At 37.0% G+C, this 27,102-nt stretch overlaps 1 protein-coding gene across 2 annotated transcripts in view; it reads right to left on the bottom strand.

Moving 5' to 3' along the window:
• Positions 1–1,050: 1,050 nt before the first annotated feature.
• LOC131688595 (protein cortex) overlaps positions 1,051–27,102 on the bottom strand; it is a 132,643-nt gene continuing 106,591 nt past the window's right edge. The window contains exons 2-6 of one of the 2 annotated variants that reach the window (XM_058972950.1): positions 17,472–17,603; positions 16,548–17,397; positions 16,332–16,481; positions 1,984–2,100; positions 1,051–1,774 (exon numbers count right to left, since the gene is read on the bottom strand). In XM_058972950.1, the coding sequence (XP_058828933.1) occupies positions 1,608–1,774; positions 1,984–2,100; positions 16,332–16,481; positions 16,548–17,397; positions 17,472–17,603 (1,416 nt within the window). In that variant the 3' untranslated portion in view covers positions 1,051–1,607. The remainder of the gene's footprint in view (positions 1,775–1,983; positions 2,101–16,331; positions 16,482–16,547; positions 17,398–17,471; positions 17,604–27,102) is intronic. The other variant, XM_058972951.1, reaches the window with a different exon arrangement.

Here is a 27,102-nt window from a genome sequence, read left to right as displayed (position 1 = left end):
GTATCTCTTCATATGTCGGTCTGTGGCACATAGCCTTTGCTCGAGCGATTTACCTACTCGTAGAATTTTCGTAACTCTGTATAGATGCTCCATCGCCTCGGTATCCCGATCTCCCTGTAGGCGATTCCGAATCTATATTCGCACTGCGGAAGGTGCGAATATTTGTGATGTCGGAGAAGAAATTTGCGATCATTAGAACGTGGTCGATTTGGTTCTCAGTTTGTTCATCAGGTCATCTCAAGAGTTGCCGCGGGCGCCAAATGCACATAAAATGCATCTTTCTCGTTCTCGGATCTCGCTTTGTGAGGGCAGTGCACGTTAACGATGTTCCTTTCGCTGATCGTCTGCTACGCTTTGGCGCATCTTGCCAAGCACTACAAAGCTGGTTCCCAACTCGTTTGTTGTGCCGTTGCTATAGTAGAATGTAACCGCTTGATGTCCGCTTTTCCTCACGTTCTGTCCCGCCAAACAAAGTTCCTACAATGCTACGGCTTTGAAGTTGCGAGTTTTCAGCTCATCGTGTAGGATTCGTTCGAACCCAGGAAAGCAAAGTGACCTGCAGTTCGATGTGCCCCCCCCCCCCCCCCAAACCAAATTTCTGGCTACGCCACTGCATGAACATCATTAGCGAGGCTAAGAGACTAGGTGATTAAGTTTTCACCTCACAAGTTATACACAATTAATTACCAAAACGCAAAACCGTTTTTATTTAGCCATAACTATCTAAATAAAATAAATCTCGACATTTTTTATATTATTGAACGTTTCTATCAGTGTAGCTGTTATTTATATAGACTTACCATAAATCTAATGACTTCTGCAGCTTAAACCACCAACACTCTATATATCCAATTATATTATTCGAATAATCCTCGAATTGAAGCGCGAAAAAACAACCTGAATTGTGGTCGCAGTGGCAAAGTCTCCACTAAATAATCCCACAACAAGACACCATACCCTTCGGATGAATGTCATCAATGAGTGCAGCCGAACGGAAAGAAACGACCGCCACTATAAAAGTTTGATTTGAAGTAAAAAAAAATGTATGCATTTATGTAAATTTTCAACCTTTAAATCATTTGTATGTAAATTTTTCCTGTCGCTGCCTGCACCGAAAGAAAAGCGAAAGATCTAGCCTGCCTGCGCGAATGAGGTGCAATATCTCCTCTACTTTCGCGCGTGGGTGGCTTTCAATTAGAATTTATATTTTTTATTTAATTACCTTCCCCTGTGTTTCACGTCAGGCTTTCGCCATTGCATATCGACCATCATGATGATTGTGGGAGAGAAGACGGTGACGACGACGACGACGACGACGTCCAGCATCGGTAGTCGGGTAGCTCGCAGCTCGTAAGCCAGCAGTAGTTTGGCATTAGTAGTAGTTGCTGTTTCTGGTGGCCCCTCCCCGTTTCCTCATGAGGCGCAGAGTGCTCGAAGTGCTTCTGGGCGGGTTGCAGCATGTAGCATGTCATATTTCATAGAAAAACAAACAACTGCGGAGGCCCTCGCGGCTGCACCTTGCGAGTTCGTTGTTTTAGCTGCTGTCCCCCGACCCCCTCTCTCTCTAACCGCAAGCGACATGCATGTTGTTGTTGTTTTCTTGTGTGCTAACGGATCGGTTTGTAAAGAAAGCTGTAGTCGAAACCGCCCATCGGTTCCTTGTTGCGATTTCTTTGCTGTCCAGAAGATAACGACTGCGAATTGTTCTTTTTGTTGGTTGGCGAGGTGCCGAAAAAGTTCCAAATAGTCAACGCCTCATCGTAACCGGCACTTGCTGTAAGAAAGAAAGTGAATGTTTTGAACAATCAAATCAAGTAGTTTAGACGTTTCATCCTAGTAAAATATGACCATTTGAGCAACCCTACTGCTGTCCATTGGCATATGTTTCCACCCTTTTTTTGTCATTTCGATTTTTGTACCACATGTGTTGCGGTATCTTCGGTATTCGGTCAGTTGTTTTATGAGAAATGGCATATCTCTCACCTAACTGTTTGCCGTCGGGACTCCAGAAAAGGTGCGCTACAACGTCCTCGTGATTCTCCATAACGTCCACTACGCGGTCCATCGAGGCGAGCACAATCATGTCGGGTGATATTCCAGCTGGGCGAGGAAGGATGCGGGAGCAAGAAAAAAAGATAAATCATTCACTTGATATCGGCTTCAGGGATACATTTGCAAGGGCAGATAATTTTCGCAATGTTCTTCACATGTCCCAGAATGGAATGGACGGCATAATTTGGTGTGAGGCAGTGGCTGTGAAAATATGCGCAGATTGTCACTCCAGTTCGAACAGGCAAAACAAACAACAATGATGACTAGCAAGAATTATTTCAAGGGGGGCGTTTGGTTTAGTAGGCAAAAAAATGTTTTCTTTTTTATACGCTTAACTGTTAGTACTGAACCTCTAGAATAGTCTCCCGCAATCTCGGTGGCCACGCTGGACTTCTTTGGTGTTAGACAGCCATGCATTCCTCACGCGTATTTGCTGAAACACACGCATATTTCAATCTATTGGCAACAATTTTTTAAAAATTGACGGCGATAAAAATATAGTGTAAACGTTACACTCTAAACAACTTCTACCCAAATTTTCAAGCGAAAATACCCAATGGGTTATTTTCTACAGCGTTTTAGTTTATTAGCGTTTCTCTCAAAACCGCGTTTTTCAAATTGGCGCACACGATATCTCAAAAACTAATCAACGATTTGACTTTATTTTGACGTAGGACTACTTCTTTGTTTTTTAAATGGGGTTGCACTTTACAAATTGGTATGTAACGTAAGTGGTCAAGTTTTACACGCTTATAATTCAGCCATCTCACGAGCAAATCTCAAAGCAAGTTGTCTCTATCGCTCCACCCATAATCACTAGCGTTGATTCATTTTGCTTAGTGCGTACCTTTCATTTGTGTATGGATACGATGAACTGACATAGATGTTCGATTCTAGCACTGTACAACTGTACACCGTTCGCTTGGGTTTATTGTTTGAGGCTAATGTGTAGGTATATCCAAGATGTTGCGGTCACATGCGCGTATGATAGAAATCTGAGCTTTCACTGCGCAAAGTGAAAACTTTTCCTTTCTTTCTACACTCAGGTTTTTACGCGGATTTTGATGTTTACAAGGATTTTGAAATTTACGCGGTTTTTATTTACGCGGATTTTTTAATTTACGCGGTATCCATTAACGAGATTTCCATTAACGCGGTTTCCATCCCCCGCGTAAAAAAACCTGAGTGTATTGTCATCTCCAAGGCGCCTACGAAAATTTTCGTAGCAAAAATTCACGCGAATCGATGGAATGCGCAACGAAGGTTTATCATTTACGTTAGATCAATTAATTGATTCCACGTGATTCATTTCCATTCAAACTATCCCTTCTTATTCTATTACATAGGTGCTACAAAGCCAATTTATGAATGAATACACTGGTACTCGCATCTAAGTCCATATATAAAATTGTTTTCGATCCTTGTATATGTTTTGCTTCGATATACGATTAATCCCACCGCTTTCGCTATATTTATATGAGTACTTTAGGAAAATTACAATAACGGCAATATAAAACTATAAATCTTGTTCTATACATGAACTGTGACTGTAGTGTCTAAAACATGATTTTTCAGCATCGATCTGGTTTTTTAGCGCACTCAATCGAAAAGCTTTCACAATTTATTAAGGTTGAGAATATCCCATAAACTTTTAAAACAGTTCCAGGTATTAGTTCGGTTTTCGATCGCAGTTTTCTGTCAGCTTTCTTCAGATCTGCTCAAATAAGTTTAATCGAATTCGATCGCTCATTATAAATAAAATTACCTGATGAGCAAGACGGTTTGGTTCAGTAGGGAAACTGGTGGTAAGACGGATATATTAAGACAGTATTTCCTATTATAACATAGTAAGGGCATGGTTTTGTCAACATGTAATACTCTGTTTTGTAGCTCCATATGTTGGCTTTCGAGTGCTCAGAGGGCTAATGTAACAAAAATCATTTGGTATCAACTTTTAAAGAACTAGAAAACGATACAATATCTGCAATTTTTCCAGACGGTGGGTAGCACGGACATATGGTAAGGGTAAGACGCACATGTTGCGAAAATGATGATCACAACACAAAAAAATATAATTTACTGTTTATAACGGATGTTTTGAGTAGATTGTGGTTCTTCTTAATAAACCGTGGTCGGGGGTCACTTTACGCCAAAAATAGAACGTTATGACAATTACACTCAGGAACTACGATCACGCATTTTCAAATTTGAAACTGTTTGATGTTTTCCATATGGCAGAAGTACCTCCAAAGTGAAAAGAACTTTTGGAAAATCAAGATTGAACATGCGATATAAAGAACTAATTTTTGCGTACATTTAATGTTTCAATTTCAACGCTTACTACGATTACTTGCAAGCATTCTCTTAAACCTTTATCAAATTTTTATATTCGTGTTGAACCATCGAATGTTACCATGTTTTGCCTATGTTAAAATATAACGTTAAATTTGAACTAAAAGCTCAAGTATCATTCGTTAATTTTGGCGTAAAGTAACCCCCGATGACGGTATATGTTAAATTCGAGGTGAAAAATAACGTTTGGGGTCCGACTTAGAGTTTAAGCAAATGAAGCATTTTCTAATCGCTTTTGCCTTTGTCATAAAGAGAGCTATACAATCACTTCCAATGATCACTCACTATCACATATACAAAACTGGATATATATTAAATATGTAATTGTTAACATGAGTTCCTCAATTACGCACAGCCAGAGTATGGGACTTGCACGAAGTGGTCCACCTTTTCCAAGTTCTAGCATTTCCGTATTTAGCCTCGGTCACATTAACGTACACCTTGCAGTCTACTGCATGTGAGACTTCATCTAACTGGATGGTTCTCCACGTTTGACCGCTAGAATTTCGTTTCTATATGCGAAACATGTAAGGATGCATCCATAGAATTGTTCAAGACTGTCCGTCTTGCCCCACTAGTACACCTATTTTTTAAACGTTTGCGCTTATTAACGCATGAATCAACTTAGTTGTTATTTTCCACGAAGATATCACTTAAGAGTTACTTTATCGAAATAAGAAAAAAATCCTCGAAAAAATTAACTTTTTCCTTGATAAACCTTAAAATCGGAAAGTTGAAAAATACATCCGTCCGAAGCCGCACTACTGATGATCAATGTTTGCATAAATTGTACACGTTTAGCAGTATTTAAGGCCGACTGGTTTGGCTCCTACTTTTGCTATTGGCTGGTGCGAACAACTAGTGCTAATGCCACGACTGGCTCACTCACCCTATTGGAATTTTTTTATTGTGCTGATTTTTTTTTAAACCAGAATAGCTTTTGAAAATTCGCGCTGGATAGCCGCTTCCGCATGCTCACCGCGAAAGTGCCTTACGAAATTTCTGGAATCACACCTTCATTCTAATTGCGAATATTTACACGTTTTGTTTATCTCGATCTTCTACAACACTTTCCCGTTGTCCCTCTCAACGCATTCTTGAATAATACCGCAAAACTTCCGTTTATTTGACACAATTTCGTCCGCTATTTTTTTTTATTTTGTCATGTGAAGTTCACATATGCTCTCGGGTTGGAGTGTAAAATTGGAATGAGCAACCCGCCTTAATTTTAGTTAAAAACTGAACAGCATTCAGTGTTGCTAATTAGTATTACAAGAGAAAACAAGTCCAAAGCAAACAGAAACGAAAATAATCCATTAAATTGACTTATGGGCATCTACGTCAGATATACAACCTAAACTTTAATTCATGCAATTTTTTTTTCTTGTGTCTTTTAGCAAAAAATAATAGACATGTATTTTTTACTTTGATGAATATGATGTTTTTTTCAAGTTATGATTTTTTAACTTTTGAAGTTCACAAAATTGAATATTTTTGAATCACTGATTCTCGTTGCGTTTTCGCAATAGCTCACCGGGATTTCTTACATTTTTTTGCTAGGAACAAATAATTTCTTTAAGTTGGATCAAAACAATTTTTTATACTTTGTTCACAATCATTACTATATAAAAAAGATTGCGCGAAAAATTCAGAATTGATCTCGAAGTACTTTACTAAGTATTTTCAATTATAACAGGCCATTTAGTTGACTAGCTTTTGTTATAATTTTAATATCTCGCAAAGAATTTTGAGATCCATGCAAAATTTTCAGCAAACTTACATGTAGGTTAGAGTCGGTATTATGGACTTCAATGAATTTGGGAATGTAAAAACAAAAATACTTGACCTAGATCATCTACGAAAGGTAGACCATTAAAAATAAATAAATGTGATCGCAGTTTAATATTTCAAAAAATCAAGTTCTTGTTCGCTGACTAAACTGACTGCTGTTCGATTTTTGTATCTGACATTTTTGCTCGGCTTGGTGAACGTGGCTCCTGCTAGCGAGAAAAGTCTTTCAATGCTAGCACTTTGTTGTACATCAGGAACAATTGCTTCAATCTTCGCAATGGTTTTGCTTTCAATCCTCCCTTCCCGTAGCATTCGGCGATGGATGTATTGGATGGACAACATAGATATCGCTCTGATTCTTCAAGGCAGGTCTCCTCCCCAGCATTAAATGACGAGTTATTTTGACTAACTTGTCCAAAAAAATTCAGAATCTTCATCTTATACTGTTGAATCTGATATACAATCTCTTACTCCATCAACATTGTTAATTTCGATGTCCTCCATTAAGTGGAGAATTAGAGCGCCTAAATGTTGGGATTAGGGCAGCTGCTAATATTAGGTCATTATCAGTCATCAGAGGCCCAAATCGTCGTTCTGCAGTCAACTCCTTTGTTCGATGTTCAAGAAAAGTCAAGCAGTACTTCAAAGGCTTGCCGTCCTTCTGGGCACGTGCTTCAAGCTTTCTTTTCAAAGCAAGAATTTTTAGCAAGAGGTGTCCTAAAAACATTTATTTCAAATTTTGTAGAAGGTTGAGGATGTATGCGATCGGCTGGCTAATCGAAATATATTCCTTCATATAAACTCTTCTGGGTGCACTTTGGGTAATCCAGTTTTATAGATTGTTGTGGTTAGAATATCAGGCAATTTATCAATAATGTCACAGATCTAGAAATTGAATTAAAAGCTATAATAAATGATAAAAATATTCTAGTTACCGAATCTAGCAACAATTTAGGACAGGTATGGTCAGATTCACTCCAAGGCCTTCTTTGATTATCTCTGCAACAACAAAGGATTTGTTCTGCATCCTCCACAAATTTCTCAATTTTCTGTAAGTGGATTCGTGTTTCGCTTTTGGTATCTCTTCCGTCAGCAAACTATCCACGTCAGTAACATTTACTTCCACAAGATCTATATGTAATCGACCCCCATCGCTAAGATCTTCAATAACCACCAAATCGATATCATTTTTCGGAGCTTTTAAGTATATTGTACCGGGATTATTATTTGTTGCAAGCTAAATTTGTTTAGCTGCACTGTGAAAAACTTTCCGTAAGTTTGCTGCACTGTCCGTTGTACAATACCTTACTTTTCCCACTGGACCGAAATCGGCATGAACTTTGTGGATTAGCATTAGCTTTAGCATCAGCTAAAACCTCTGCTGTGTGTCTACCTGTTATTCATTTCAACGCTAGATCCGCAGATTGTCGATCCACCGTAGTTTCATTGATCCAGTGGATTGATATTTAAAGAAAACTACGTCTTAATTTTGTACAGCAATCAGCTGTTGTTGCCACATTTTTCACTGTGGACCTTTAGCGTTGTGGTCATGCAATCAAATCTTTCGTCCATTCTGCTGATACCCACTGACAAGCCATTCTGGTAGACCTAGTTCTGTAACTCGCTTGTAGGAAACGGAATCAACAAGACGGAAAGATAACCCTTCGTTGATTATTAGATTATCAGTTGCATCGTAAACGTCTTGCTGTGTAACTTTCGGTTTTTCATAAGCCAAACCGACGTCACCTTTTCGATTGAGATTTATTTTGAGTTCATTCTGGAGTCTATGGTTTGTCCAATTGTGTTTCCGCTTAAATATAGAGATTGTTATAAAAATAATATGGTTCGTAATAAAAGGTGTATGTATTTTCACTACGAGTAATTTTTAACGTGGTGTTTATTTTTTTAATGTGCTGATTTCGCATGGTATACATGTAAGAAAAATCGTAATAACCTTTTGTTCACATTTCTCACTTATGGCCTACTGAAAAACAACCGAAATTAATGTCGCTGCATAAGTTAGGTTCGTTCTGTTTAATATCCAATTTAATACAAACTATTGGTTTGGTTGGATTACTTGTATAGATTATTCGCAGATAAAATCATCATAGCCACATAAAATTGACTTACCTTCACTTCAGATTGGTCGTGGAAGAATAGCCACAACTCAATGTTGTTGATCTGGAATTCATCCACGAAGTTTTTATCGGATTTCTTCTGCTTGAATTGAAAAACCTCATCAGCCATTTTTTTTTAATAAACACAAAGTCTCACTTCACTTTGGACTACCAAACACACACGGTGGCTCTTTCAAGATGAGTAAAGCCATGTCAAGTGATCCTCGAATTTTTCGCAAAATCACCGATCTTCATGAGGTATATTTTATTGTATAGGGATTGTGGTGAATAGCTTTTGGTATAAATATTTCGTTAAAATTCCTTTTTTTCTTTAAGATATTAACCCTTAAACTTTATTGCATCATAAAACTGTAAATTTTATATCTCGAACAGTTCTGAAGATAATTCAATGAATTTTTGCACACTTATGGAGTGATACTTGCACTATGTTATAAAAATGTTTTACTTTATAATTGTGTGAATAACGGTACTTTGCATCTATTTAAAATTTTCGATTGTATTTTTTCTTGTGTTCTTCACGCTAGAAATTTTCAAAACGTATGTCAAATTATGCGGCAATCTTCCATCTTCAATAATCTGTATTGATAATTTTTCATTTTTGTTTCTATCGAGAGTTATAGCGGATTTTGTAACAGTGCGCTCTTTCAACGCACGGCCCACCTTGATGCAGCCCGCGAGAACGTCCTATTGGCAGCGTCACGCGTCGCTACGTCAGAATGCGCATCGCGTGGGAAGTGCGCATCGCATGTCTAAAAGAAATCACATCTCTCTATTAGCGCAAAAGGGCAAACTTTTATAAACGGATTATCGACGGTAATTTTTTTCCGGATATTTTGAGATGCATTAAATTTTTTTGATCGAAGTGCACAACAAAAATTATAGTTGTTTAGTATATTTTTTTATTATTATAATTCAACGTTACTAACAATTAACATCTTTAAAACACTTTTTTTAGTCAAAATACATCTACGTTATATCCAAATTCATTTTTAGTCTACAACATTAATATATGAAAATGGAAAATATTATGCCAACAGCATTTTATTTCACTTTTTTCACCGAGTGATATTACCTGTAAACAACGATGTTTCTTTTGAAAAAAGTTTACATAAAATCTGTTGTTCAATCGCATCGATGTTGGGGTTTTTTTTTATCATTATTGCTTCTGTTAATTCTGTTAATTGGTGGTTCTCTAAGTTTTGGTAAGATATTATTTACTTTATCGAATTTCAATTAATCATCTACGATCCTTATTTCAAAATCATCGTTACAGTTTTCCGCATGTACCTGTTGAGTCATTGAACATTCCAGTTCCATTACTTTGGCAAACAATATAAGAAGGAAAATTAAACGTGTAAATTTTCCTATATTTTAAACGCATTCTAGAGGAACCCATTACTATAGACATGGAATGTAAAATTGAAAATTTAACGAACATTGTGTTTTGTTCATGTCCATATTTCTTTTCGTTGTATTTTTTGCGCCCATTACGACATATGCTACACATGTGTTGACCAATATAATTTTAAATTTATAACTCCACATGGATGCCACAAAAACAAGATACGATGAACATATTGATGAAATTTTTTAACGGAATACATCATTCGTGTGATCGACCCATATTTATAACATAAAACAATCGAATGTTTTTTGAGCAAATATTGTCTATCTTGAGATAATATAGCATTTCGTCGAGTTGTCTCTATATGGGAAACACTCAAGTGCGATCGGAGCAAAAACAAACGTTAAACGTTTTCTCACTCGCACTGATGCAAATCAAATGAGCGCGTAATTTAACGCACGACCTGATGGCGCATGGCTGAAAAGTCGCAATATGGATTTGTGAAAAGATTCGCAATATACCGTGCTCCTCTCAGACAGAACCAACTGAAAGTAAAACGTGGTGAAGTATGACAATTGCTCATCGGCTGGCAACATCCGAGCCCGCTTGTCCGAATGACAGAAAATTAAATAACTCCTGAACAATATAATAACGCTAAAGAGCATGTAAATTACTCAGAAAACATTCACTTTCAATTATCCGTAAAGAAGAGCTTGTCTTTTTGCTTTAATATCAGAGATGCCAATTTTGAACATGAGATACGCTCCTTCAAAACGATGCGCATTAGGACGTTGCGACGTGCGGCGTTGCCAATATGTACGTTCTCGCGGGTTGCATCAAAGTGGGCCGTGCGTTGAAAGAGCGCACTGTTACAAAATCCTCTATAACTCTCGATAGGAACAAAAATGAAAAATTATCAATACAGATTATTAAAGGTGAAAAATTGCCACATAATTTGACATACGTTTTGAAAATTTCTAGCGTGAAGAACACAACAATAAATGCAATTAAAATTTTTAAATAGATGAAAAGTTCCGTTATTCACACAATTATAAAGTAAAAACATTTTTTCAACATAGTGCAAGTATCATTCCATAAGTGTGCAAAAATTCATTGAATTATCTTCAGTACTTTTTAAGATATAAAATTTACAATTTTATGATGCAATAAAGTTTAAGGGTTAATATCTTAAAGAAAAAAAGGAATTTTAACGAAATATTTATACCAAAAACTATTCACCACAATCCCTATACAATAAAATATACCTCATGAAGATCGGTGATTTTGCGAAAAATTCGGGGATCACTTGACATGGCTTTACTCAGATGCGGATGGTAATCTTTTTCACCGGGAGTATTTTGTTAAACAGTAAAGTTTGACATTAGTATACAACAACAGTAAAATCGAGGTTAGCTAATTCATTGCATTTGATTGTGTTGGTGTAGGTGACGTCACATTCTCCAAAAGCAATGATCTTTTCTAATGAGCAATTGTAGGTTATAAGTCTGGTGGGCCATTGTATATTATACTTATTTGATCCTAAATGGAGCTTTTTAGATCAAATAAGTATAAAATATTGGTGTTATTATTTGAATAAAATCCACCAAAACGCATGGTCGACAGATATTTTTCTTTATTAGACCTAATCCATAATTTTATTAAATGTATTCTTTTTGCCCGTGAAACCCGTATTCCCTACTCGCAGTAATCGTTTGCCTTAATTATGTGTACACGCCACCGAAAAACTACCTAAAATTAAGTACTTTTGACTTAATCTCGTGGTATCGTGCATGAAGGTAAAATTAGGTAAATCGTGTTGAAGGTAGCTTCCATTTAACAACGGCAAAAATAATAACTCAACCTTGAGTTTAATTTACTTAAATTTAAGTTGAATTTACCTAATTTTGAGTATACCCCAAACAACTCAAAAGTACCTTACTGCACGGAAGACCTCGACGTAGTCGAATCTCTCGTTTTGTTTTTGACAACACTAATAAGTGCGAGAGCGACGCACAGCTCAAATGTACCTAAATTTAAATTAAAAGAACTTATTCTGTAGGTTACTTTATGGTTGCGTGTACCAATAGTATATCAAGTCATGGCTGATATACAAAATTTAATATTTGCTGAAATAGCAGGGATATGTGCGTTTAGCAAATCCAATGCGATCAATTTCCGTACCTTGGTGTTATACACTCGTGATTCACTAGATGGAACACTACTTCTGACCAATTAACGAATCAGATTCGCTAATTGGATCCGATAGATATGATTAAAACTGCACAAAGTAAATGGTGGATGTGTAAAATGCTTTTGTTTACATATAATTATTTTAACTGAGGTTCAATTAAAAGGAAGTCCAGTCAAATAGTATGTCAAAACAGACTAATTTTAACATTCCGATTGACCTGAATCCCTATGTGGAAAGCTATTAATTCTCGTTTAATCGTGCCTTTAAAGTGCTTAAAATTGTTTATTTGAGGTACTTTTAACATGTTTCGTTTGCATTTATTAAATATAATACATGGAAAAAGTAATATCTAAAAAAAAATTCGCCCTGGTGAGAAATTTTCGCGTTTACCCAATTTTCCTTCTTAGGTGAAATATAGCATAGTAAAATCTAAATGATTGGCCATTTCCACTCTAATGCATTAGGGATGCGCTCAAAATGTCTAAAACTATTGATATTCAAGTGCCCTTTGGTCTTCCATCATTTGACTGTAATGTCTAACAATAAACATTTTCAACCATTTTGACACAATAGTTAACTTAACTAACGAAAAAGGAACGCCAACTGTATAATGATGATCTCCGATGAATTATCGATGATGACGATCAGTACGACGATGGCGGGTGGTTAACGTTATCGTCGATGTGTGACCTGTGTTTCGTTGGTCACAATAAATCCGATGTCACTGGGCCAGCTTAATATAGACCCTTAAAAATTTTGTTATATTTGTAAATATTGTCAGTAAATGTCTAAATGTGGAATAAATGTCATAGCTTCCGTGTTTACATGTTTGAAGGATGTTTATTTCATGTTTAGTAGTCTTCGGTTGGTGCCCTTCAGTATTTATTAATCTATTTATTTATTTATTTATTTATTTGTTCATTTATTTATTTATTTATTTATTTATTGATTTATTTATTTATTTATTTATTTATTTATTTATTTATTTATTTATTTATTTATTTATTTATTTATTTAGGGTGATGAGCCTATTTGCGCCATGTTTCTATTATCGCCCTACCCATTTGAAACCGTTGGTTAGAGCATTGTCTGCCATCTTTGTTCAACGCATTGAGTCAAATGGCAGCGCAACAATAGGGGCACTCGATTAGAGTTCATTGTGTTCAAACACGAGAATTTTACTGTTTTCAACGCATTTGTGTTGTTATATTGGTTCTTTACAACGAAGCAAAGCTATTGATGTCAATTTTTACGCATTCCATTGATTGTAGGACGAGAAATTAACAAATTAGTGAGGCACCTTGCTTAGTATGGTGAAAATAGGCTCATCACCCTATTCATTCATTTATTTATTTATTTATTTATTTATTTATTTATTTATTTATTTATTTATTTATTTATTTATTTATTTATTTATTTATTTATTTATTTATTTATTTATTTATTTATTTATTTATTTATTTATTTATTTATTTATTTATTTATTTATTTATTTATTTATTTATTTATTTATTCCATATTGATTTATTTACACAATTTATTTACTCAATTGTTTATATTACGTGTCAGATAGTTTATTTACATTTTTTGTTCATTTCTTTATTTGGTGAAAAGTAAAATTATACAATGTAAAGGTAATGCATGCAACCAATCCGATCTAAACATTCAAATAAACTTTTTGTCGGGGCACCAACCCATACATGTTTGTAAATAATGATTTTTTTCTTTGCTACGCTGTATACAAGAATAGGTCATCGAACGAAAGTGGAGATGGTTTCCGGGGGCACGGGGGAATAAAAAGGGGCTCCCGCGTCGAAAAAGAGCTCAATTAGTGAAATCAGGTCCGAGCAGTGATGACCCGCGGCAGCGTTATCCCTTCGTCATACCGGGATTGTGCGTTTTGACAGTTCGTTTGCTCCGTCTCCGCCAGTTTGTGGGATCTCAAAGATCCGAAGCGAATCCGCCAGAAGCACTGAACGTTTATTCCTAACAGGATCAGTTGAGTCACAGTGTGCTGTGTTTTACACGGTGTGCTGTGTTTTACTATAGCCCAGTCCAGTGAAGAAGTAGTGTGACGCGAGTGCTTCTCTTGGACGAATGACACCATTGCAAAATAAGGCGGTATATGAACTGAGGCCGACGTTATTCCTGTGACAAGAAACTAACCGTTAACCCCACTCGATAGTGTTAAATCGCTCGCGTCATTCTGTGCACAGTGTACCACTCCCGGACCCTTTTCGAAAACGCAGGCCACACGCTAAACGGCCGAGTTGCCGCCGCAACTGGATCCCGACCGACGGAAGCACCCGGTCTAAACACCCGTCAGCTATACCTGTTCCTGTACGACACCGCAGTCCCCAGAAACCCAGCGAAGCAGCATGTCGACCACCGTTCGTCCCGGCCGCAACGATTCCCGGATTAAAGTAGTAGAATAAAATAATAACTTGCGCAAGTATTTTGGTGTTAGTGTTTAAGCGCCGAAATAAAATGTCTGGTCTATCTGATTAAGGTTCAAAGAACTTTCGGAGGGCGTCTACACGAATTGAACGATTGATAGTATGCGTTGGAAAAATGCGTTCAACTTTGTCACCGGTTTATCCATATAAAGCATTTATTAAACTCTAAAAGAAGAATATCAGTCGATTTATTAGATTATCACGATTCACATCATGCAAAATAGTTGGTGGAAAAACAATTGACCGAGCGGAATGGTGCTTTTGAAAAAGTGGTTGTGATTTTTCGTCACACCACTACACTGTGCCGGGGCACGCAACACAACTGCGTAGTGAAAAAACCACAGCCACTTTTCCAAAAGCACCAATCTGGATCATAAAAATGGTTAGGTTAGCTATTGAGATTTTCGAGAATTGAACGAAAAATTAATAAAAATGTAACTTTAAAACAAATTAGTTCTAAAAGATTACATAACCTCATTAACTGTAACAAGTGAGGACACCATCCAATAGTAAATTTCACCTTTCTAATGAAACCAAAAGATTTAAAATACAAAGTACACTTTTTGAATCAGAGGTATTTAAAACAAACTAGTTATTTATAGAAAAAGTTCAATAACTCTGTAACGGTTGAGATTTGATGGTATTTCTAGAACGATTTCCCCCCCAAATACGACCCTTTATCACACCTCGAAAATTTTTAAATCATGAACCAAACACCCTAGGATATATAGTAAGTGTAATTTGAAAGTCATTTGAAGTTAGTAAATTAGAACTGTACAAACCAGAATTGTCAGTAAACAGTTGTTTCTTTTTACTTGAATAGTTTGCGGAATTTGTACCACAAGTAGTTTGTTGCTTTCAAATATTTGGAATTAACCCTCTGCTACCCAACCCCGTCTTTTGGCGGTTTACGGGAAAATCGCTATAGAATATTCAATACACGATTGTATGTTGACGCCACTGTGACAACCTCTTCACAACACTCCCATTAATCGTAAAAATACATTGTTTGCACTGTAACTATTTTTTGAAAACTCTTAGCTAGTTACCGCCTTCGACAAAGTTGTTAACCAAGGTTTGAACTACAGTTTCATGAAGCTGGTTGTTCATATTGAGTGAAATAACGATCTTTGTTAACGTAACTGCGAAATAATTGATTTCCCCATATAAAATCCCATACAAACTTTGAACGCAATACGCAAACCCGGGAAGCAACCAACCGCTACCAAATTTTGCACAGGCATTTGGGACCACAAAAGAAACTTAAAAAGTGCTGTGCCCGCTGGTTCACAACATTTCGATCTTTTCCCATACAACCGCGTGCCACTCTAAAGGCCATGTTGGACATTTTTGAGGGTAAAAATCCTTAGTTTTCGTGAGCTGGCAATATATTTGTCGATTTTCTCATTACAAAAACAATCTACACTAGCTTTTTTAAGCAAAACAAAAATTTGAGCAGCAAAGGATTAAGAAGAGCAAGAAGTTGTCGTCTCTTCTGTTAAGTATCTGAAAACCGATCGAGCCAACTTACTCCATTTTGTTTTGTATGTCATTAAGATCATAACGAACAAATGCCATTTCAGTGAATCGCAACCCTTTTTATAAAAGAATCATGGTTTACTCGTTCTTTTTTAAGAGTCGACTTTTTTTTATCGATTCGTGAGTGAATCGCCCATCTTCAGTTTAATGCACGCACAACTCGAAAATAGCAGTAAAATGATACTCATCGACTTATAGCGTACGCGAATAGAAGAAGGCGTTTTGCAATTTTAGCAAAATAATTAACATTAGCAATGACTGCGCTGTGTTCACCAAATCAATCCATATAATTTTGCAATTACGTCGTTAAAACGGCCCCGCGGATCGCGCTTGCCGCACCAGAATAAACCGAAAGACGCGATCGCGCGCGCCCGTGTGTAGCTTATCGTTTCTTGATCAAACATTCCTGGTGGTGTTGCGCCACCGGAGAGAGCGTTTAATTTTAATAGCCTTTAATTAGTACCTACCAGGATACGAAAAGGAAACCACCAGCTCACCGGAAACCTTGTTGAATGCCAGTGCCGTAATAAAGCAGTCCACGTTGCGACGGCGATAATACGAGAGCACCTTGTGGCTGGGCACGTGCAACAGCGCGATCGTAACGGGTTCCGTATCAGCTAATAAAGTTAAAGTCATTTAGCGCGATCGCATCCTCACCGTTTGCTCTGCGAAATTAATCTTACCGATAATGATCTCCTCTTCGCGCCACGGGTGCCAGTCGAAGAGGGCCACTTCCTTGCTGCTGATCCAGACCGTCAGTGGACACAGCTGGTAGTTTCGCCAGCTCCAAATATACAGATGACCGGATTCATCCGAAGAGGCCAGATACTTGGAGGCGTGCGAAAATTTGAGCACCACTATCCGCGCACTATGCGTTTCGCCAACGGTGTCACGATTCATGTGCTCGAAGTCACTCGAGCGAATGATAATTATCTGGCCATTACCAAGGCCACATGCGATATACTGACCGGTGCAATCCCAGGTCAAACAGCTGATCTCGCTATCGAGATAGGAGAACATTTTCATATTCGAGACATTAGCCTTGATGTTAGGATGGAAGCAACTCAACAGGCGAAGGATAGGCCTCGACTGGGTAAAGGTAGCCATGGCTAATATATCTCCCATTGGGTTGAACGCAATGCTCGTCGTACGTAGGGCACAGTAGGCGATGGTTTCTTCGGTGTTCGGAGTCCAGATGACCAACTTTTTACTGAAAATTGCAGCAATCTGCCCTTTGGCCGACCAATCGATAATGTTCGTGTATTCCACCTTGATTCGGGGTAAATCGTGCACCGATTCAATGAACGAAAGTGGCTTCGATCGAGGCTTACAACTCCAATCCAACTTCTGCACATTTGTGTACGTCGGCTCCAAATAAGTCTCTATCGGATTCCTAATCTTGAGCTTCCTGCAAATAAGCTGATTGGTGGCGTCTCGAAAGTCAAGAATCTTATCCGTGTCCGGACTCAGGTTGAACATGTCGTTGAAGATCGCCGCAAACGCGTGGGACTTCCAGTAGCCTTTCCGTTCCTTCTGAAAATAAATCGAAACCGCCATTAGGCCTACCTTGTCCGATAAGGAGCATAAGTACGGAGGTCAACCATTACCATACGCATCAGATCGGTGTCTCTATCGGCTTTGCGTTCCGCCTTGAAACGACTGGAACGGGTTTGGGCATAGCGTCGGGGAATGAAACGATCGCCGTACCGATTCGGGACGAATTTCACCGGTTTCAGAATCTGCAAATGGAAGCAAAAAGAGAAATCTTAGGTACGATCCATCGGTAGCCGTTACGATTGTTTCTCTTATTTTTTTCTGCCCCGGCTGGGACTGCTGCTGGCACTGGCTGCTTTAGACAGGGGATACATGCATATAGGCAAAGCTAGAGCAGGAGATAACCTTAAAAGCTACCGCAACACGATAACATTGTGTTTTACGAGGGCTAAATGCTACTTAAAATGTCAGGGACCTATTAAAGGCAAAGAAGTTTCTATTAAGTGCCGATAACATGCAATTGTGCACGTAATTACCGGCGCGCCCCTGCGTAAGCTCGGTTCGTTTCCAAGTGATCCCCGAAGGGTTTTCCCATTTTTTTCCGTTAGATTTATTACACTATCCTATCGGGGCCTGAGAAGAAAGGCTATATTTAATTACCCGTACGCCGTTCGTTTGTACTACCATATACCGATAGCCCTTTAGTGGTTCTGATAGAACCCTCTCGGAAGGGGCACGGTACAGTAAAAGCTTTTTTTCTGCTCTGATTCCGGTTTTTAATTTAATGATTCTTACAATTTCTACAAATCGTTAACTAATCATTATCGTTTTGGTTCACTGAAAGAAACGATGATCGTTATGTGCAAAAGCTAACTACCCTGAAGTGCATTGGAGTTGGAGCAGAGCTGCATTTCTCATCCCTTTTCTATTTCTCTATCAATAACGATGATCAATTAGTTTTGATGCCTTACATTATTGTTTGCACAATGGCCCTTCCAACTTTCTTCGAAGCACTGAGCCAATTGGAACGAAATTTTGGGATTGATGATACTTCTTCTCCAAGATTCTTAAGGTTGCATTGCATAATCAACCAGTATAATTAACATTGGTATAATATACATTAGTTACAGTTTTTTGATTTTTTCCTTGGATGAGATGAAGAAGCATTCCTTCATTTGAGTGATCAGTTTTGGTGCATGCAGCCTATTAGAATTATTACCAATTATTATTAAAAAAAACCAAAATAATGAACAAACAAAGTTTTGGAACATATGAAAACCTGCCTTGTTATCAACAGCGTTGGGCTGCGGATGCACAGTGTTCCAAAACGCCGTTTTCACGTTAAAATTTCTATAACTGCTGAACCATTGGATATGGAGATTAAACTTCTTCGAAGAAGTGTCTAGATATAAATAGATGCATCTTTTGATATAATGAGTTGAGTGATTAATTCATCTAAAAGTGAGATATAAAATTTATTTCTCCAAATAATTTAGATAGAAGCTTGCTGTCTTCAGCAAAGTTCTAGAAAATATTGTTGTGAAGAACTTTGCTGAAGATACTAAAGCTCTATATAGCTCTCTATAGGTAGCGGGATATAGAGGGATCCTTGCGATAGACCCCATAAAAACGGTTTTTCTAATATAACTTCTTACGATCATTTTTTAGAATTTTTTATAATAATATTTATATTAAATTATCCATTCCGCTATCGGACGAATCGTCAATATTTATCAGCTTGTAGAGTTTTCGCGTCATCTGAAAACGAATTGATTGCTTTTTCCGACAATCCTCGAACATCAGACACCATTGGGTCTGACGATAATAACAGCTAGTGCAGTAGCTCTAAATTTACGATCTACCGAGAAAAACTTGCCCGGGTGATGCTCTCTATACTTGCCGAGCACAAAATAGGTTTTAAAAATATCTGTTGCTCGATAGAATCAATATATACCTCTTCCACTCTTTATTTTTGACCTCTTGTGCCTTTTCGGAAAGTTGCCCAATCGGGACTAAAAAATGTTCCATTATTGCCAATAATTTATACTGGCTAGTTTTATAGTTGTGAATATTTCTCCCCGAAACAATATTGTATAACGTTAATAAAATATGAAAAATGAAATTTTTTTGCTTTCTCGTCAGCAAACCAGAGCTTCTGTTTCACTTCCAGGGACATCACCAAAGATATGTCAGTTGCCCAGACGTTCACATATGTCGTGTGAACTGTTTGGAATTTTTTGTGTCTAACTAGTGCTAATTTGGGTACTAGTTTAGATAACTAGACACCCAGATGGTGCTAGTTACTGAAGAAATGAATTCGAAACACAAAAAATCAAACTTAATTGATCATTCTTTTTTTCATGAGCTGTTTTCAAGGATTATGATAAAATGAAATATAAAGTCCATTGTTTATGGTAACTGTTGTTAAAAATGCCAGAAATTTTAACCCACATGAACCAAGCTTAGCATACAAGATGCTTTTCAAGGAATTTTGTTTTATATTTACGTTTTAATTGTGCAAGAGCGTGTTTTTGACTACACGAAAGAAGATGTTTCCAATTTCTTGAATTAAGGGCCATGAGTTCTGCAACAAAAAAAGTTTTTAGGTTGCGAAAATAGGACCATGAATAAAAACCATGTGTTTCATAATTATGGTCAATTTTTCTTTAATAACGCCTACATAACGATTTATTTGTGGGGATGTTTGTGATTTTGTTGTTTTTAATATTAGTCACGGTTTCGACTGTCATTTCGAAATGGCTTTTCACTACGTGAACTGGTTCACAAATTTATGAACATTATGCAAACACCAAAATTGGACTCCTAATTTCGATCATAAATGACGACGTGAACTAATTCATGATTTATTGCATCTCGCTTATGGTCTGGTTCTCGTGGGTGCGAATTAGTTCACAACAGTCAAAACAGTAGGAATATTTTCGTGTACTCATTCATTATTCCTAATATATTAGCCACGATACACTATTTGTATTCATGAAATAGTTCACAAAATCATTAAATACGTTTCTACTTTCGTGATGTAGTTCACAGATTCATTAAATACGTTTTAATTTTCACGCATCATGCAATTTTTCACATGATCTTAATATTTCCACGTGCAAAAGTTCACAGAACTCAAATTCATTGAACTGGTTCTTGATCCATAGTTAATTTTTCACGATTTATCTTGCGTGCGTGTAATATTTAGAAGATATGCATAATCTTAAGTGATTTGACGGCTGTAGAACTTTAATTTTGGGATCTTATCGACTGAGTCAGTCATAAAAAATAATCGAAAATGAAGTGTTGTTCATCCGTCAGTTTCAGTGACTTTTTTACCTTCGCCAAAGAATAGAAAGTTTCTATTCCGTAATAAAGGTTAAATAATGTTACCGAAACTGTCGGATCTAGTGACAATACGCCATTTTCGATTATTTTTATGACCGATTCTGCCGATAGCGTCTAAAGATATATAATCATTTTCACTTTCATACAACTCTGCAGATGGTTTTGCATTTTCACGAATTCTCAACTATTTCAAATAATATGGAATATTACTCGTGAGTAATATTATGGAATGTTAGCATTATAATTTATTAAGGCCTTAAACTCAAAAATCACCTTTTTGGAAAGAATATGCGTTTCAAAGAGATATAAAACGAATATTGTTGATATCGTGTATCCTGTGCCCACTGATTTCTGCTCCGTGTGTTGTTTTTCTTTCTCGGTGGACAGCAATGGTCAGGTTTTTGCTCTGCTGCTTGTCGATCGTTCCATCTGCCTTCACCCTCGTTTATGTTTGCCACCATGTAGCTGTCGCTAGAGCAGCTTTGATTTTCGCTGTTAGATGTTTGATGCTTTTTGTGTTTTCGTGTGACTATGGCTTAGCCGTCTTCTTTTTTGTTTATTACTTGCCTAGGTATATTAGCTATTGGTTTGGGGTTACCGTGGAATTTTGTATGTTCAGCATTTGGCTTTTGTGCAGCTGTCTGTGCTATAGCAGCAGATGCCGGAGGTTGTTTGCTAGTGTTGGTTTTTGTAGATGACTTTTCTTTATACGTATAGGGTTCTTTGGATGTACTTAACACCTTGTGATGATCTGCCCTTCAAAGTAGGCGAAACCAGGAGGTCTTTGGAGGTAAATCCCCACCCCCTCTACCAAATTATTTTGCTTGAAGAAAAATTTAAAATGATGCGCCATTACAATACAATTATTTCCTATTTTGAATGATCTGTTTGGGCTAGTATATTATCCAAAGAGTTTAGGGGTAACAGTAAAAATGGCGTCATAATTGACAGAAGATATAGTAGAAATGACAGTCTTACTTTGATATTATTTAATCATAAGTAGGGATTTCGGAAATTTTTCGTAATATATTGGAACTGGATTCCATAGTTGTCAACTCAATTCAGGATCAAATAAAATACATACGTCAACGAACTTATATAGAAGCTGATCTCGAAATAAAAACTATTCACAATCCTCAGATTTCAAACTGGTATCAGATTATCTTTAGAAGGTTGCACCGAAATTTTAAATAAAGACAATCCTTGGAATGGTAAGTAAAGTTTAAATAGTTTAATTGTTTATGGAAAGAAACTGTTAAACAAAAAATGAATCTGTTTAAAGATTTGCCAGAAATATTACTTTCCGACGGCACAATAAAAATAGAGTAAAACGCAGACACTTGAACCACATACTGTGCCAAGTATACACACATGCTGACACTGTAAGGCTGATAAAACACAGCAGACTACAGTTGGCTCAAAATGTAGCACGAATGCTGGAAACGAGACCAGCTACTGTTATACCTAGCAGAGAACCCGGAAGAGGTGTTCGACTTCAAGGCTTAGATTATTATTATTATATCATTATTATTATATTATTGATTTACAAGTTACAATGTACTCTAATTAGTACAATGGAATTCAAAGTATTTATGCGTCAATCGAATACGACAATCCCTGATGTTGCTAGAAAATGCCAGGTGTTCTAGACTACACGTTTACAAGGTGCAGAAGACGTCGAATTGGAATGAGTAGCAACATATCCAGAGAATGTTTGAACTAAGAGAATGTCGCAATTAACTCAAAATCTTTAGATCTGGAAGGCGGTTTGAAGGTGCGGATAAACAGTTAAATTTCTATTTTTGTGTGTCCTGGCGTCTTGTCACTATTACAAGCTCTGTGGCACTATGGTAACACAATTTAATGACATTTTTTAATTTAATGAAACTATTTTCAAGGTTGGCGCTGGCCTAGTAGATCAAAGCTTCAGCCCGACAGGATTCTTCACTAGCCTTGCACCTTTTTTATTCAATTTGTTTATTTGATAAGGCACGTTCACGCTAGCTTAAATGCGCCAATTTTGTTTTGCTTTAAATTTTAAATTACTTAAAACTAAAGAATTACACATTGATTTTTTTTAAATAAAACTGAGGAGATTTTATGGCTATCTCTAACTTACACATGGCGTAATACAATTTTCGTAAGATTAGGTGAGTTATTTAGTTTTTATGGTAATACAGTTTAAATTTTTAGCCGGGAGATTATTGGAGCAAATAATTTTTAACTAAGTGGGACAATTTTTACAACTATATTAAAACTAGGAATAATTAGAGGACGTGATTGAATTTTGTAAAGATTCGAAGAGATTAGTTGGAGCTATTTTTATGAATAGTAGTAGAGTTTGGCATTTTCAACGAGATTATGTAATATAATAGTTAAAACATGAAGAGACAGGAAGAGCAAAATACTTCGAGAAGATATTTTGGGAGGGTGGAGGGTAGGAGGTGGTACTTCTAGTTATAAGAGTCCGGGGAGGAAGGGAGGACAAAGATGACAGGGGAGAAAATTATAAATTTTCAGTTTCAGGCATCAGGAAATCAACAGCATAAGTTACGCGGGTGGCCTTTATCAGGAAGAATTATGTACTGAGACGCCGGGTGGTCCTCCCCGACTCGGCAGGGGTTCCTCCAGACGATTTCTTAGTACGGTTCGGATACGGATCGGAAAGACTTCGAGTTGCGCGTGTGATGTTTGTGCAGTAGGTCCTGCGTTTGTTGGCTCATTCAACAGAGATGTTTTGTGTCATCTTGGAGTTGCATCAAACCATCGTTGGTGTATGGTACAAGCGGAAGAGAGTACTTCTGAGAATGATAAGACACATTAAAGGAGCAGTTAAATCTGTATATTGATGGTTTGTAGGAAGGTGAATACGAAGAACATATAGAGGAGATCGCGGCTTGCCATAACGTCTCGAACCGGGACCTTGGTTGGTCTTCGTCTGGCCCGGAGGAAAACCATTAGCCGAGACCAGGTGGAACTGTACTCGGTGCATGCCCAGACAACGTCCTCGATATCGTGATAGTCGTCGCCACAAGCGCAGATACCACTATCCACGAGCCCAACACGCCAGAGGTGTACATCCCGCGTGTAATGGTAATGAGTCGGGACATCACATGAATTAAGCCACAACCCACATCCATCCCCTTGAACCAAGGTTTCATCGATATCTTAGGGATTATCGAATATAGCCACCTTCATAGTTCTCCATTGATCCATGAAGTTTGCCATAGCCCTGCATTTGCCATCTACATTAAAAATTACCTGCGTAGTCTTTCGAAACCGAAGGTCAACTTTTGCTACGGAATGTAGTACCAAGGCTTTGATTTGATTTTTTACATTAAAGACTGCTGTATTTTCACATAATATATTCGTCAATATTATCAGATAATTGTAAACAGCGATTTATTTATCCATTTAAATATTAAAATATTACTGCTCCTATTTTTTATGAAATCGATTGAACTTACGATTTAAAAATATGACAGATTGATTTTCCTAGTTCAGAAGAATTCCTAGATCCTTGAAATAATGGCAAAAGGCAGACCAATAATTTTCATTGTTATATTCGGGAATGTTTCCGAAAGTGTATTCAAAATGGCACAGTGCACAGAGAGTGCACAAACATTATTGATTTCTCTACAAAACCAGAAAAAGAAAGTTTGCTCTATTGACTTTAAGATAACCCAGAAAAAGAAACTAAAGGAAACTACCCAGAATTTAATCTGCTGGCGAAAATCTCAAAGTTCGTTAGTTCGTAGAAAAAGTTCGCTACAGATTCATATTTAAATTTCTTTTTTTTGATAGTTCACGAAATTTAATAATTATTACGTGTGAATAATTTTGAAACAGGCATCATGAGTAAATGATGAAAATGGATGTTAGGAACCTTTTTGAAATCCAAGATGGCGACTTTCGGTCGAGCAATATTATCGATAACCTGGCTTGGCGAGTAGATGACGGACTTCCGGTTGAGCAAAATTTTGCCTTACCATATCGTCACTGTATTTGTCCGTATATACATTAAAGACCCGTTTTTCCAGCCGCTTGGTGAATTTTAGATTGATAAAACAGGGATATTGACAAAATCGTGACATATATTTTCTTTCTTTATAATAAAACGAAGCTGTTAAAATATTTTTAGTACCCTCTGAGACTACCTTTCTGATTGCTTAGCATAGCATTTCATTTTTTTGCCTTTCAGTGCAAAATTTAAAAAAATGGTATTTTAAGTTGTGCACATTTTGCCAAATCGGGTCCAAATGCTGACAAAATCGAAGACGATCAAAATTGGAGGCTGATAAAATTGGGTATTCCTGTATCTACTACATAGTTATTCCATTCCGAAAATTTTCATTGTTGAGGTTATAATGAATTTATCCAAATCAGAAGTTTCCATCTTCGATTTTGAAATGGCTTCAAACATTGACTTCTGTAAAGTACTTGTCAACCCCATTCCAAAAATACCCATATTGCTGGGGTTATAATGAATATATCTAAACCGGAAATCGCCATCTTGGATTACAAAATGGCTTCAATCATCGATTTTTTTTATGAACTTGTTTCGTAATAAGAGCTCGTTATTTTGAATTTAGTTCGAAAAAAAAGTTAGGTAAATCGAATATTACGTAAAAAAAGAGCTTGTAAATAGAGGTTTTAGTGAACTGGTATATTCTAATTTACATAAAATGTGTTAAATGTATCATTGATGACACTACTAAAACAATTTGAAACGTTAAATATGGATAAGCTCAATAATTTCAGCATCATTTGGTTCCCACACATAGAAGAGAATACATCGCACTTATTTTCCCTTTGTCGAAGAGTAAGGCACGTGTAAGGCCCATTTTTCATGATAATTTCGGTTACACTTTCTCAGACAACTAATCAATTCGTTGAACTTGTTTGGTTGATTTAATGGTTTAAGTTTAATAATTTAACTGTAATTGGTTTGTTTTTTTTTCTACAATTACCACAGAGATTGATGGAGATGTTTGGCTACTAGAACAATGTAATGTCTGTCTCATTACAGGTTTGCTTTCCCACAGTTTGGGAAACAGTCTAAATTTAAGCTGTTGTGACTAACGCATCAAAGTCCTACGGATGCCGAAGACGTAAACGTCTTCCGAAAATGAGATGATCAGAGCGCAATTCCGAAAGCACTCGAGCTGAGTGTTTAGAAAAGATAGAAGAGATACTTTTGAGTCGATTTCAATTGATTGATTCGTTTTCCTCTCTTTTCTCCATGTTTTCTGATCATTGCTCTCATTTTATTTAATAACTTTCAAAAATAGAAAGAAAGACTGTCAATATGAAGTCGTAACAAGGGGATGGGCGTAGCGTAGTTGGTAAATCGATTGCCTTGTACGCAGCGCACCTGGGTTCGAGTCCCGACCCCCGCATATAGGGGTTAGAAATTTTTCATAAGAGATTTTTCTAACCCGAAGAGGCGAATGACCGTAAGGATAAAACCTCTATAATCGAAACAACAACAACAACAACAACAAGTCGTAACAACAATCCCTGTTGACTTATAGAAGCAACCAGTTACAACATGTTAGTCGCACTTCTTGATTACCTATTGATGTCTGTACGTTGTATCGTCACGTCGTTTTCAAACTTACTATTAATTGACTAATAACTGATTTTTCAGCAATTGATATCCGATAGAATGCAAGGACAAAATCACGACAGTTAATCCTACTGCTACTGTGTACGTTTCTTCATATCATATAGTGGGTAAATGAACTCACATCTCTGTAAAACCGCTGTTGCAATCACCAGCGATAAGGTGCATGTTTTTAGGAGAGTTTTAGTGCTCGGTCTTCTATAAATCTTCTACGTTTTTATTATATAATTCGTTTATTTGGCTCGGTTCAATGCGTTATCTAAGCGGAGCCATGGGTCTTTAATCGTTTCCAAAAAATTATAAAACTAGTTCTAATGCTCGTGCGAGCCATTGCGTTTCGATATCTATTTACCAGGCAGGGACATATTTTTTCTTCATCAGCAGCTTTTGGTCGTCGTTGTATCTTATCGCGTCATAATCATACCCTTATAGATCATGAGTAATTTTCTCAATGATGGTGCTGGCTGTTGATTTTGAGATATTTGACGCGATTATTGCTGCCAATAATACCTGAATAGCTACCATAAATTTGGCAACTGTTTGTGGTTTAGATAGCGGTATTGAAGGCTGAATGTGCAAAGATAAAATGTGTTAAGTTGATGAAAATGAGCTTCTTTTCTTGCGGGACATCACGCTTGGCTAGTGGTTTGCTCAGGAACACAAATTGGAGTTTTTGGAGCTAGCGTCAATCCGGTGCTAGCTTAGTCCGTTAACTAAGTTAGTGTCCGATTCTGATGACACGAAGTCGAAACGCAAGTTCCATCACTAAT

The sequence above is a fragment of the Topomyia yanbarensis genome, chromosome 3 (assembly GCF_030247195.1).
Source record: "Topomyia yanbarensis strain Yona2022 chromosome 3, ASM3024719v1, whole genome shotgun sequence".
Taxonomy (NCBI): Eukaryota; Metazoa; Arthropoda; class Insecta; order Diptera; family Culicidae; genus Topomyia; species Topomyia yanbarensis.
Note: the sequence above shows the minus strand (reverse complement) of the source record. Positions and strands in the feature narration are given on the sequence as shown.